Genomic DNA, 14,902 nt, shown 5'->3' with positions numbered 1-14,902 from the left:
TGCATCTGTGGAACGGTCGCTAAGACACTAACAGCTTACAGACGGTAGGCAATTAAGGTCACAGTTATGAAAACTTAGGACACTAAAGAGGCCTTTCTACTGACTCTGAAAAACACCAAAAGAAAGATGCCCAAGGTCCCTTCATCTGTGTGAATGTACCTTAGGCATGCTGCAAAGAGGCATGAGGACTGAAGATGTGGCCAGGGCAATAAATTGCGATGTCCGTACTGTGAGACGTCTAAGACAGCGCTACAGGGAGACAGGACGGACATCTGATCATCCCCGCAGTGGCAGACCACGTGTATCAACACCTGTACAAGATCGTTACATCTGAACATCACACCTGTGGGACAGGTACAGGATGGCAACAACAACTGCCCGAGCTGCACAATCCCTCCATCAGTGCTCAGACTGTCCGCAATAGGCTGAGAGAGGCTGGACTGAGGGCTTGTAGACCTGTTGTATGGCAGGTCCTCACCAGACACCACCGGCAACAATGTTGCCTATGGGCACAAACCCACCATCGCTGGATCAGACAGGACTGGCAAAAAAGTGCTCTTCACTGACAAGTTGCGGTTTTGTCTCACCAGGTGTGATAGCCGGATTTGCGTTTATCGTCGAAGGAATAAGCATTACACCGAGGCCTGTACTCTGGAGCGTGATCGCTTTTGAGGTGGAGGGTCTGTCATGGTCTTGGGCAGTGTGTCACAGCATCATTGGACTGTGCTTGTTGTCATTGCAGGCAATCTCAATGTTGTGCTTTACAGGGGAGACATCCTCCTCCCTCATGTGGTACCCTTCCTGCAGGCTCATCCTGACATGACCCTCCAGCATGACAATACCACCAGCCATACTGCTCATTCTGTGAGTGATTTCCTGCAAGACAGGAATGTCAGTGTTCTGCCATGGCCAGCGAAGAGCCCGGATCTTAATCCCATTGAGCACTTCTGGGACCTTTTGGGTCGGAGGGTGAGGGCTAGGGCCATTCCCCCCAGAAATGTCCGGGAACTTGCAGGTGCCTTGGTGGAAGAGTGGGGTAACATCTCACAGCAAAAACTGGCAAATCTGGTGCAGTCCATGAGGAGGAGATGCACTGCAGTACTTAATGCAGCTGGTGGCCACACCAGATGCTGACTGTTACTTTTGATTTTGACACCCCCTTTTTTCAGGGACAAATTATTCAATTTCTGTTAGTCACATGACTGTGGAACTTGTTCAGTTTATGTCTCAGCTGTTGAATCGTATGTTCTAACAAATATTATGTTTGCTGAAAATAAACTCAGTTGACAGTGAGAGGATGTTTATTTTTTTGCTGAGTTTATGTGTGAGGCACAGCGATGAGGTAGTCATTCAGCAATGATGTTTAACACTATTATTACACACAGAGTGAGTCCATGCAACATTATGTGACTTAAGCACATTTCTACTCCTGAATTTATTTAAGCTTTCCATACCAAGGGGGTTGAATAGTTATTGACTCAAGGCATTTCAGTTTTTCATTTTTTATTAATTGGCCAAAATATTGAAAAACATAATTCCACTTTGACATTATGGGATATTGTGTGTAGACCAGTGACAAAATAAATCTAAATGTTATTCAGCCTGTAACACAACAACATTTTGAACAAATCTAAGGAAATGGATACTTTCAAAAGGCACTGTACATGTGAACAGGAGTACTAGTGACAAGTAGCAGGATAAAATAGATAGACACTAATAAAATAGATAGGTAATAGTAATCAATAGTCAATGAACGGCAACATAGTGGTAGGAATAAATCAAATCAATAATAATTTTAGCAGCAGCGTAGGTGTGAGGGAGAGTAGTATTTGTTAACCATTTAACAGTCTTATGGCCAGGGGATAGAAGCTGTATAGGAGTTTGTTGGTCTGAGCCTTGATGCACCTGTACTGTTTGCCGGACGGGAGCAAGGAGAACAGTCCATGTCTCGGGTGGCTGGAGTCTTCTCAGACACCGCCTGGCATGTACGTCCTGAATAGAACAATGCTGCTGCCGTTTAGAACCAGAGTTACATTGAGATATCAAGTGCAGTTGACTCATGAGACGTAGCGTAGCAGCTAGTTAGCTTGAAATAGATGATAAACCCATAAGGATATTAGTGATGCCCAGGAACAGCTGTGCAGTATGCCTTAATGATTGGTTTATTAGTGGCTGTATTCTGTTAGATGGTTGTGATGTGATGCTCTTCGCTGGGTTTATAGAGAGCAGATTAGGTTATCATTGCCTGTATTGAAGAGGGAACACATTTCTTAAATTTGAGAGATTTATCAATGTGTATTTGATTTCTAACAGTCATCCCTCATCCCTGTGTAATGCTGGTTAGAGATGAATGGACATAAAACACTTGTGATAGGCTTTTTATTTAAAGACTATGCCACATCTTGGAAATTCCCAACTTTTTAATACCTTCAAGAAATTAAGATATTCTCAGTGGATCGAAAATATGCTAATGGTGTTTTTTCTTTTCCCAAAGCCCCTCCCACTTTTACGACCACGCCCCCACAGTATGTGGAGGCCAAGGAGGGGGGCAGCACACTGCTGACTTGCTCCGCCCAGGGAAACCCCAAACCAATGATCAGCTGGCTGAGGGAGGGGGAGGAGCTTGCAACCAGTGGAAAATACACGGTAAGCCAAAATGGACAACAAATGTACTGTGCCCTTGGGCTAGAAATACATGGCCTTTAAACCTTGAATCAGCAGTGAAATGGTCTGTGAAAGTGACTCCTTTAGGTCAGTGGAAATAAAACATGCTAGCCATTTCCTCCAGGTTAATATTGGATTTGTCAATTTTCTGGGGCTGCCATGACATTCTTTGATATTTAGGGAAATGAGCCTTGAAGGTATGTGGATTCCAGATAATTTAGCCTTGGAGACATTCAGATGTGACGTTGAAATCTTAGATATTATACCTGTCTTGCATGCTTAAGACCAGCCCCACCCCACTGCTTCTGAAGATGTCACTGCTCCTGATGTTTGTTCGTTTTGCTATGGAACAAAAGTACAGTAAGCACTGAACAACTGAACAGGATGGAAATATTCAGAACAACTGAACAGTATGGAAATATTCAGAACAACTGAACAGGATGGAAATATTCAGAACAACTGAACAGTATGCATGTTCCTCTATCTGGGTACTCAGGCTAAACTGTAGATATACCGTAAAAGCTTTCACAGACGCCAAATCATTCTCTACACTATTTTGGTGGTAATACAGTAGGTTGTTATCTTAAAACGTGCATTTTCATCTATCTGGGTACTCACACTGGCTGTAGATAAGCCTATACAGCCTGTTTCATAACTCATGTTCAAGTAAGAAGGCAGTCTATAGGTGTGGTTGTGTGTGCTGGTGAAATTTTCTGCACACACCACCATCTCTCTGAGTATACGTAAGACTGCACCCAGATTGCAGATCGGCACCCAGATTGCAGATCGAGAAGCCCTTAATTGGACTGTCTGGCATGTCTGTGATTGGCCAGGAGCGTCTGTCATTCAGGCTGCGGAAGGCCTGCAGAGGGCAGGTCCCTGAGGGGAGGAAGAACAGTCTAGGCGTGTCAAGCCACGACTGCACCCCCTCTCTCATTTGTCATGTTTTGCGTTAGTGTTCCAGTTCTCTTTAAGGAAGCCTGTGAACCATAGACAACCCCCTCTCTTACCCCTCGCTCACCCCTCCCTACACTCAGATGTTTCAAATGGAGTAAATCCCTGAGCTAGCTGAAGGCTTGCTGAAGGCTGCACCTAACATTTGGACTTGATATGTGATGTACAGGAAGTGACAGCTCACCTCATTCCTATGTCATTGTGTCTGTCACTCAGCTGGCCCTCTGTCTTATCCCTCTCTCACCCCTCTCTCGCTCACCCATCTCTCATCCCTCTCTCTCACTCACCCATCTCTCATCTCACTCTCTCTCTCACCCCTCTCTCATCCCTCTCACTCACCCATCTCTCATCCCTCTCTCTCGCTCACCCATCTCTCATCCCTCTTTCTCTCACCCCTCTCTCATCCCTCTCACTCACCCCTCTCTCATCCCTCTCACTCACCCCTCTCTCATCCCTCTCTCTCACTCCTCTCTAACCCCTCTCTCATCCCTCTCTCACCCCCTCTCATCCCTCTCTCACCCCTCTCTCATCCCTCTCTCTCACTCCTCTCTCATCCATCTCTCACCCGTATCTCACCCCTCTCTCATCCCTCACTCACTCCTCTCTCACCCCTCTCACTCCTCTCTCACTCCTTTCATCCCTCTCTCTTACCCCTCTCAGGCTCCCACACCACAGCCTCATCAAAGGTCAGTGGAGTGGAGGAGCCCAGGGCTTTAACATGTTTGCAATAGTAAACGATTGGAAGACTTCCTCATATATTATTAATCCCCTCCTAATGCATCAATATTACATTACTCTTAATATGAATGTTATACTAAACATGAATATCAACAGTGAGCCAAGTGCCTCACATCTAAACCATGCTTTGATGCAGTCAGCATTTAGGCGCATTGGTAGTGAGGGTGGAATATGTTTATGATTTGTTTGAACCCTCAAATTGTTTTTGATTTCCATGTGGTTGGTTTGCTGTGAGAGGAAACTGGAAAAACGTTTATATTCCCAACCAAGCAATAGTCTATACATTTGAGGACTCCCCTTGTAGTAAAGAGATGGTGGTAATGTTTGCGCTCCATGGATGGTGTCCTTGAGGACTTGGTAGGGAATGTCAGGAATGTGACAGTGGAGAGAAGAGGAGGAATCATGGTCATCATCTCAGCACCCCCTGTTGTTTGAGGTCCCACACATGAATCAATGTGTCCACCTCCTGCTCCACCTTCGTCTCCTCATCCTCCCCTCCCCAACTGCCTTCCCTATAGCTATAGAAACGACCTGCTGACTATTACACTGCTGCAAGTGTAGTGTAGTTTACTGTGTCATAACTGTGGCCCAGCTATGTGTGTTTGTCCTGCAGTGGAGTGGGATTAAAAGGTAGTTCTACCTCAGCTGGGCTGACCCAAGGCAGGATGGACCACTGTGTGGGTGTGTTTAGTGGCTGCTAAACTCTCTTGACTGAAAGGTTTGAGAGACAGATGAATAGGTATAATCCCAGAGGTTTAACAGATTCCCTACCATTGGCTTGAATGAACAGGGCTACAGCTGTGTGTATCCTGAATGGACAGAACCCAGCAACCCTACTGCATCATTTACAAGGGTATTTTTATTAGGTTGGGTTATTGTGTTCCCTCCCTGCTTATTGGTTCCTGTCAGCGTACTCCTCGGCAGAGGGGAGAGGAAATACAGGCGCACAGTGAGACGTTTCCCAGGTTACCGCTTGGAGAGATTAGCCTCACATCACAACCAAAGTTAATTAGAGAATATCCTCATCCCCAGGCTATTACGCACAGTGCATATAAGCCTGGGATATCAACCACTCAAAGTTTTCCTTAGTGGCAGTGACTATAGAATTCTATGGGTGTGACCTCCTGAGTATTTCAGTATTGTCATTTATTCGTAATTTTAGCGAATCACAGGGTTGTGAGGTGTGGCTCTGTGCTTCTGGTTTACTAGTGTATGGGGAAGAGTTTGTGAGAAGGTGTTGTGTAAGATGATTGTTTGGTAGATTAAGCCAATTAAGCCAATTCCTATGTGCCGGGAGTTTCTCCCGGCTCTCTGTATTGGCTCACGAAGACCAAGTTTGATGCATTGGTCCACCAGACTCTTCGCGCATTTGGACGGAAGTATCTGGGAACGAGATTAATTAGAGAATTACATGATGATGAGTTTAGACTTTACAGTATTGGTTGTATGCTCTCTATATTAATACCTCTGTGCACAGACCTACCCACCGACTCACAGAGCGAAAGATACATTCCAACCAAAGACAGACAACCTCAATCCTGCCTTGATTTTGGTGTGCAATTTCTCTAGGTTACACTTATAAATACCATCTCTGTATGTTTGCTCTGTCTCTCACAAATATGTCCACCCTAGGTGCATGATGGGAGTCTGACGGTGCTGGGGATCACTCGGGACGACAGAGGGGCGTATACGTGTCGAGCCTTCAGCGACCAGGGAGAGGTACTCCACACCACCCGTCTGCTGGTCCAAGGTAACAGGGCAACGGTCACATTGTAATGTCACAGATGGGTGTAACTTCAGAGGTTGTTATGGTGGTGTGAGGGAGAAATCATGACTTTTCCCTACTGAGATGCACATTGATTACTGAGGATGAGTTTTGAGGAGCAGGTTCCTAGGACAATTGCTGGCTGAATACTGAAAGAACAGTTTGTCCTGACTGTCTGAATAATCCCTAATCTGAGAATCTTTATGCTATTTTTGCCTTACACATTCTATTAAACATCTATTACACGCCTACAGCTATGCAGTACAGTGTCTAGATTGTGTTTAAGATAGAGAAATGAAGTCCTGCCGCTATCTACTTAATAAGTATCTGTTTTCTGCCTTTGTCACAGTATGCAGGGATAGTGTTTGATTTTATCAGTGTGGTAGTATGCTTTCGTCTGTATCAGTCAATACTCTTAAGTCCTCTGGTGACCTAGTCTGTGGCTGCTACTGCTGGTGGTGGTGTGTGTGTGTATATCACTGTCTGTCTGAGGCATTCGTCACTGTCTGTCTCCGGTCCATTAACCAGGCTCTCTCTCGGCTAGACAGACACAGACACAGATCTGGGGTCTGCTCTGCTCAGATAAATGGATCTGATACAGGCTTCCTCCACTTCCTGCCTCTGCCTCACTCAGTCTACATCAAACACACACACACACTCTCTCTCTCTCTCTCTCTCTCTCTCTCTCTCTCTCTCTCTCTCTCTCTCTCTCTCTCTCTCTCTCTATCAAAACAAGCACTGGATGAGTTAACAGGCTGTATATTACAGCCGATGGAGCAGGTTGGTTTTATGGTAGGCTTGTTACGTTTGATGGTGGGATAAAGATGTGTCAATTTCAGTCAATGTGCAAGTGTCTAAAAGGAATATGGGCAAGAAGTGCTTGGTTACATCTTGGATTTACTCTACTGACCCCTCTAAATACACACACTGCATGCACATGCCTGATAATACATGAAGGTGAGGGGAAAGTTTTGAATGAGGGTCTGACTGAAACATCCTCAAAAGCTCATATGTGTCTTAGATGGTTTCAATAAATACAAATCCAGAGTGAATTGGAATAAATCTGAGATATCATGATACCAGCAATATTGCAGCCTGTTTTTGTTTTTCACTACGGAGTATCCATCCATAAGCAGGCTCTGTGGAAATGTGCCAGTGAAGTTGTCTAAAGCTCTCTGAGCAATTACAAGTAGCCATCGGAGGAGTCGTGATTCTCACTCAAATATCTGTTTTTATTTGTTCTGTGACTTAACCACTCTTTCAGTAGTCCCTCCTGGTGTATAAAAGCCATTCAGTGTGTATTTAGGAAATAACCAGGAGGCTTGTAGCTGGGCCCACTTATAAAAGACAGCTTACGTTTCACTGTCTGTAATATAGTACAGAGAGATAGAGAGCAGAGCAGCAACCTCAGAGCGCTGAGTGTTCATGCTGTGGAGGCATCTGCAAGTCTGGCAACCAAGTCTGTGGCTCAAGTTACAATATGCCTGCTTACTGTATCTCATAGACTACTAGAGAGAAGCCTGTGCCAGGGGTCTACTGTACCTACGTAACAATAAACAGACGCTGTGTGAATGGGTCATAAGATAAGCATTTGAGTATCCATATCTACACTGAACAAAAATATGAACGCAGCATGTAAAGTGTTGGTCCCATGTTTCATGAACTGAAATAAAAGATCCCAGAAATTTTCCATCGAACAAAAAACGTTTTTCTCAAAAATGTTGTGCACAAATTTGTTTACATCCCTGTTAGTGAGAATTTGTCCTTTGCCAAGATAATCCATCCACCTGACAGGTGTGGCATATCAAGAAGTTGATTAAACAGCATGATCATTACACAGGTGCACCTTGTGCTGGGGACAATAAAAGGCCACTATAATGTGTGCAGTTTTTTCACACAACACAATGCCACCGATGTCTCAAGTTTTGAGGGAGTACAAATTGCTGTGCTGACTGCAAGAATGTCCAACAGAGCTGTTGCCAGATAATTTAATGTTAATTTCTCTACCATAAGCCAATGTCATTTTAGATAATTTGTCAGTACTGTATGTCCAACCGGCCTCACAACCAGAGACCACGTGTAAACACGCCAGCCCATGACCACCTGCGGGATTGTCTGAGACCAGCCACCCGGATAGCTGATGAAACTCTGGGTTTGCACAACCAAAGAATTTCTACACAAACTGTCAGAAACCATCTAAGGGAAGCTCATCTGCGTTCCCCTCGTCCTCACCAGGGTCTTGACCTGACTGCAGTTCGGCATCGTAACCGACTTCAGTGGGCAAATACTCACCTTCGATGGCTACTGGCACGATGGAGAAGTGTGCTCTTCACAGATGAATATCGGTTTCAATTGTACCGATTGAATGATTTCCTTATATGAATTGTAACTCAGTAAAATCTATTAAATTGTTGGATGTTGTGTTCCTATTTTTGTTCAGTCTATGTTTTGTTGTACACTAAAAGTCTTGTTTGATTCCTGTAGGGCCACCGTATATTAAGTCACCACCAGAGAACATCACTGTCAACATATCCCAGAATGCACGCTTCACCTGTCAAGCAGAGGCGTATCCTGGAAACCTGACCTACACCTGGTTTTGGGAGGAAGATAACGTCTACTTCACTAAGAAGTAAAGTTATAATCGAGATCGTGTTTCTGTTTGTTTGTGTACCTTCCCTTTGGTCTTTGAGTATTTTCCACCCTGTGATCTTAAAGTATTGTGTACAGTGTCTTGTTGTATTTGAGTATTCCAGACCCTGTCCTGGTGTTGTGAATTTGAATGTGTGTGTGTTTTGGTGTGTGTGTGTGTATGTGTGTGCATGCCTACATGTCTGCGTGCAAGTGGGACTGTGTGTGTGTGTATGTGTGTGCGTGCCTACATGTCTGCGTGCCTGTGTGTGTGTGTTTGTGTGTGTGTGTGTGTGTGTATGTGTGTGTGTGTGTGTGTGTGTGTGTGTGTATGTGTGTGCATGCCTACATGTCTGCGTGCCTGTGGGACTGTGTGTGTGCTGGTGCCCTGTCCTGCTGTGGTTCGGCAGCAGTAAGAGAGGGACTAGCAGGGGCTAGGGTTAGCACACTCAGATGACAATACCACATGCCTCTTATTCTTCAGTAATGATCTGAAGCGTAGCCAGGAGCTCTGTCAGACTCGCCTCTTTAGTTTAGTGATGGAGATGTTTTAGAAAAAACAAGTGACAGGGAGACCAAGTGTCTGTCTGGGAGAATCAACCTATCAGAGTCCCTTAGAAAGAGGCCTGGAAAAAGACATGTGCATAATCAACCCAAGGATGAGACACTACTATCCTAGTTGGGCTGCTTACAATGTTTGGTCTATCCTGGGGGCCAACAGTCTATCTATCATAAGAGGATATTTTTGGTCTAGTCATAAGATTTATTTACTCAAATATATACAATGAATAGTTTAGATTAATTCATAGTTTAGATGAGAAAATTCCCTCTGCTATTTCTTTTGCATAATGTCTTCTCAAATATTTCTCGAATGAAAATGGTGTGCAGTGGGTTTGTTCTTTGTTTGAACACAGCGGGAATAGAATATCTGCCAGTGTACTCTTCATGAGGGTACTTAATTTGAAGTGGTAGTGAGAGAGAAAACACGAGGGCTGCAACGTCAGGTGATTGTGAAAATTAGGGGATGTATTTGTCATACAACTCCTCCATCTTTTGGAACCTTTTCACCCTGGATGGATTTGACCAAATGCTGCCCTCTCATGGCAGACTTGTGTAATTGCATTAATGCAGCCCCCAGTGTGTGAGTGTGTCTATGCTATGGCATGTTCGATAACTGTCTGCTTCCTCTCGGCAGTGACCTGAAAAACCGAGTCCGCATCCTCATTGACGGAACCCTCCACATCTTCCGGGTGAAACCAGAGGATGCTGGGAAATACACCTGCAGCCCAAGCAACAGCCTTGGAACTCCACCGTCAGCATCAGCACACCTCTCTGTTCAGTGTGAGTGTTACCATGGCGACGGAGGGAGGGATAGGGGGAGGGGCAGACGAGGCTGGCTGGCTGTACTGGAACAGGAGGAGAAACAACAGTATCACAGCCTGCATAGTGGCAGCCAGAACACTGCTGCTGTACAGTATCGTCGTTGGTGATGCAGTACCATATATATCACCCTGCTGAAACTTTTCCACCCTTGGCTGAATTTCAGATAGTCCTACTGCTCATCATCTTGGCAGGGCCTCTCTCATCACCATATTCTTAGCATTTTCTCCCCGTCTATGATTCCAGTCTCTGAAGTGTTGATTATCTTTCATTGCTAGACAGTGACAGAGACTGTCTGCTAGTCTCACCCCATAGCATGCTGCTCAGTCTGTCGTTCTCCCCTTAGAGAAAGAGTCCTGGTCTTGTCAGTGTGCCGGACTGAATTGAAACGGTGACCTTTTAGTTAATCTGCTACTGTATGTGGAAGGGAAATGCCACAAGGCCAGACGTTTTTTTTAATCATCAGTCTAAGCATGTTTGTTACTATGCTAATTCCCTCTGAAGTCGCTGGTCATTGATCTTTGAGAGAGAGAGAGAGAGAGAGAGAGAGAGAGAGAGAGAGAGAGAGAGAGAGAGAGAGAAAGAGAGAGAAAACTACCTTTGTGATTGGCTTCAGAGGGTGACCAGAAGCCAATTTTTCTGTTATGTACTATCCAAGTTGATAGCTAAAGACAATTAGTTAGCAGCTAGCTTGGGTTGCCATAAAGTAACTTCAAGTTACTCCAGTCACCCAAATCATAAACTGTTTTCTCTGCTACACTGCACGGCAAGCGGTACCGGAGTGTCAAGTCTAGGACCAAAAGCCTCCTTAACAGCTTCTACCCCCAAGCCATAAGACTGCTGAACAATTCATCAAATGGCCACCAGACAATTTACATTGACACCCCCTCCATTTGTTTTGTACACTGCTGCTACTCACTGTGTATTATATATGCATAGTCACTTCACTCCTACCTACAAGAACAAATAACTAACTACAACTAACCTGTACCCCCGCACACTGACTCGGTACCGGTACCCCCTGTATATAGCCTCCACACTGACTCGGTACCGGTACCCCCTGTATATAGCCTCCACACTGACTCGGTACCGGTACCCCCCTGTATATAGCCTCCACACTGACTCGGTACCGGTACCCCCTGTATATAGCCTCCACACTGACTCGGTACCGGTACCCCCTGTATATAGCCTCCACACTGACTCGGTACCGGTGCCCCCTGTATATAGCCTCCACACTGACTCGGTACCGGTGCCCCCTGTATATAGCCTCCACACTGACTCGGTACCGGTACCCCCCTGTATATAGCCTCCACACTGACTCGGTACCGGTACCCCCCTGTATATAGCCTCCACACTGACTCGGTACCGGTACCCCCTGTATATAGCCTCCACACTGACTCGGTACCGGTACCCCCTGTATATAGCCTCCACACTGACTCGGTACCGGTGCCCCCTGTATATAGCCTCCACACTGACTCGGTACCGGTGCCCCCTGTATATAGCCTCCACACTGACTCGGTACCGGTGCCCCCTGTATATAGCCTCCACACTGACTCGGTACCGGTACCCCCTGTATATAGCCTCCACACTGACTCGGTACCGGTATCCCCCTGTATATAGCCTCCACACTGACTCGGTACCGGTGCCCCCTGTATATAGCCTCCACACTGACTCGGTACCGGTACCCCCCTGTATATAGCCTCCACACTGACTCGGTACCGGTGCCCCCTGTATATAGCCTCGTTATTGTTATTTTATTGTGTTACTTTTTTATTATTTTTTACTTTAGTTTATTTGGTAAAAATATGTTCTTGAACTGCACTGTTGGTTAAAGGCTTGTAAGTAAGCATTTCATGGTAAGGTCTACGCTTGTTGTATTCTGCGCATGTGACAAATAAAGTTTGATTTGATTATAAAATACAATTTTTTAAATGGTTTCCATACCGACCAACTTATTATAGGAGAAGTGAAATTGTGATTTAACAGTTTCAGACTTATGCTCCAGTCTATTTTCACTGAAACCATCTCCTGTCCATATGCACAAAACCTTGTGCTCTGTCGTCTCTGACCTCTAATCTCTGACCCTCAGACCCTGCCCGTGTGCTCAACATGCCCTCCATCATATACGTTCCACGGAAACTTCCAGGGGTCATCCGCTGCCCGGCGGACGCCAACCCGCCGGTGATATCAGTGAAGTGGGAGAAAGATGGCTACCCTCTCAGAGTGGAGAAGGTCAGTCTCAGTCTGCCATCTGTGGGGGCCTCTGTCTGTCTGGACTGATGCTGATTACACCTCATTCACCATAACAGCTGTTCACAAACCATCCCAGATTAGGATTGCTGATCTAGGATCCCTTTTAGGTTTTCCACCCTACTGAATACGATTATATGGACACGGAGGACCTGATCCTAGATCAGCACTCCTTCCTTAACACGTTTTGAATACAGGCCTTGACATGATGTAGAGAATATTGCATCCATGTGATGTTGAGAGTAGCTCCTCTCTCCTGTCCCAGTACCCCGGATGGAGCCAGGCACCGGATGGGAGTATCCGGGTGGCGGAGGCCACAGAAGACTCCCTTGGCACCTACACCTGTATGCCTTACAACACCCTGGGTACAATGGGCCAGTCTGACCCGGCCACTCTGGTGCTAAAGGTACTGGTACTGGAAGAAACCTCTGACCAAATGTGATATGTGTAGTCTTCTCTCCCCCTTTTGGTGAGACTTGTTGTGAGACTTGGTCTGTGACATTGTGTGTGTGTTGGCCCGGCCCACAGGATCCCCCCTACTTTAACGTGAGGCCTGGTGGGGAGTACCGCCAAGAGGCTGGTAGAGAGCTGGTCATCCCCTGTGCTGCCTCGGGAGACCCTGAGATACCAACCATCACCTGGAGGAAGGTATGACACCACGCTACAGCTGGGAATATTGTGTGGGAAGAGAAACATGGAATATTCTAACTTCTTTTGTAATATGACAGGCTAGTCCCAATGAACTGTGTGTGTGTGTGTGTGTGTGTGTGTGTGTGTGTGTGTGTGTGTGTGTGTGTGTGTGTGTGTGTGTGTGTGTGTGTGTGTGTGTTCAAGGTGGGGAAGCCCAGCAAGAGTAAGCACAACATCCTCCCCAGCGGCAGCTTACAGTTCCTGTCCCTCAGCAAGGAGGATCATGGGGAATGGGAGTGTGTGGCCACCAATGTGGTCACCAGCATCACTGCCAGCACGCGCCTCCTCGTCATAGGTACTGTCCTCTGTAACCTCATAACCCTCTGTCCCCATGCGTGTCTGATGATCCTAGTCATAGGTACCGTACCCCCTGTGTTTTCTCAGCTCTTCAGGGTTCAGAATTTCAGTTAATCTGAATTGAAGTGGATTTGACAGCAACCCTGCAGCTCTCTGTTTCCATTCATGATGACCCTAGTCCCAGCTGTACTGTATGTATACTGAAGTACTGCTTAGACATTCATGATGACCCTAGTCCCAGCTGTACTGTATGTATACTGAAGTACTGCTTAGACATTCATGATGACCCTAGTCCCAGCTGTACTGTATGTATACTGAAGTACTGCTTAGACATTCATGATGACCCTAGTCCTAGCTGTACTGTATGTATACTGAAGTACTGCTTAGACATTCATGATGACCCTAGTCCCAGCTGTACTGTATGTATACTGAAGTACTGCTTAGACATTTGTGATGACCCTAGTCCCAGCTGTACTGTATGTATACTGAAGTACTGCTTAGACATTCATGATGACCCTAGTCCCAGCTGTACTGTATGTATACTGAAGTACTGCTTAGACAAGGGACTTGCTTGTGCGTGTTTACAGTAAATATGAGTAACAAGCATTTCTCAGGACTCTCACAGTCATACACCCTAGCTGGCACCTGCCCAAGTGTCCCCTCACTGGAGTGACAGGTGACATGTCAGAGGTGCTGAGTGTAGAGTGGACAGATTTGACGTTTCTGACCATAGTGGTCAGGACAGCAGGTCTCCCTTTAATACCAGTGAAAGGTGCTGGGTCTTAGCCACACAGCTGGGGGCTGGGATGGTGATGGTCTGGCCAAGCCATAGACCTTCACTCCCCTTCACTTCAACATTGGTCTACAACACCTGACATTACAGGGAATTAGCCTGTAGGCCATTCACAGCCATTGTAGGCAGTTGTATACTGTAGAGGACTGTGAATGGTAATTACAGCACAATGTACATTATTTGACTTAATAGGACACATTTTTGGACAATGATAGTGATTCTGAGTGAGATGGCTTTTTATACATTGAGAAAACAGCTGTTATGGGAATAACACACCTGACACAAACTGTGGTTATTGAAGGATTGTAGAATGGTGATCATAACTTTCACCATACTGTACACATAGACCTAACAGATTGCTCTATCACTCTTTAGTGTGGGCCAGAGCAATATATAGTAGAGAGATATAGAGAGGTATACTGTAGATGGCCCTGGTATTAAATATGACGATCTCTTTTCTCTGACCTTCAGGCACCAGCCCACATGCTCCAGGCAACATTCGTGTGTTGCCCTCGGTGACCTCGGCCAATGTGTCCTGGGAGCCGGGTTACGACGGAGGCTTTGAGCAGACATTCTCAGTGTGGTATGGCCCAGTGTGAGTACTCCCAGCATGCTCTAGGTCTACTATCACATCTTATACTCAGATTGCAGCTGATTCCCCTAATAGAGGTGGGGGGACAGAGACTTTTGGGATTGATCTGCAATAGATATGTAGGGTTTAGGGCTCTTAATGTGACCGTATT

The 14,902-nt window shown here is 45.8% G+C and overlaps 1 protein-coding gene across 3 annotated transcripts in view; it reads left to right on the top strand.

Moving 5' to 3' along the window:
• igsf9ba (immunoglobulin superfamily, member 9Ba) overlaps positions 1-14,902 on the top strand; it is a 73,985-nt gene that overhangs the window by 41,588 nt on the left and 17,495 nt on the right. For all 3 annotated transcript variants that reach the window (XM_021588046.2, XM_021588048.2, XM_021588049.2), the window contains exons 4-12: positions 2,495-2,646; positions 5,989-6,106; positions 8,606-8,750; positions 9,945-10,090; positions 12,219-12,361; positions 12,645-12,785; positions 12,908-13,027; positions 13,214-13,364; positions 14,631-14,754. In XM_021588046.2, coding sequence (XP_021443721.1) covers positions 2,495-2,646; positions 5,989-6,106; positions 8,606-8,750; positions 9,945-10,090; positions 12,219-12,361; positions 12,645-12,785; positions 12,908-13,027; positions 13,214-13,364; positions 14,631-14,754 — 1,240 coding nt within the window. The remainder of the gene's footprint in view (positions 1-2,494; positions 2,647-5,988; positions 6,107-8,605; positions 8,751-9,944; positions 10,091-12,218; positions 12,362-12,644; positions 12,786-12,907; positions 13,028-13,213; positions 13,365-14,630; positions 14,755-14,902) is intronic.

Source organism: Oncorhynchus mykiss, chromosome 27 (assembly GCF_013265735.2).
Source record: "Oncorhynchus mykiss isolate Arlee chromosome 27, USDA_OmykA_1.1, whole genome shotgun sequence".
Lineage (NCBI taxonomy): Eukaryota > Metazoa > Chordata > Actinopteri > Salmoniformes > Salmonidae > Oncorhynchus > Oncorhynchus mykiss.
This window is presented reverse-complemented; position numbering and strand designations above follow the sequence as displayed.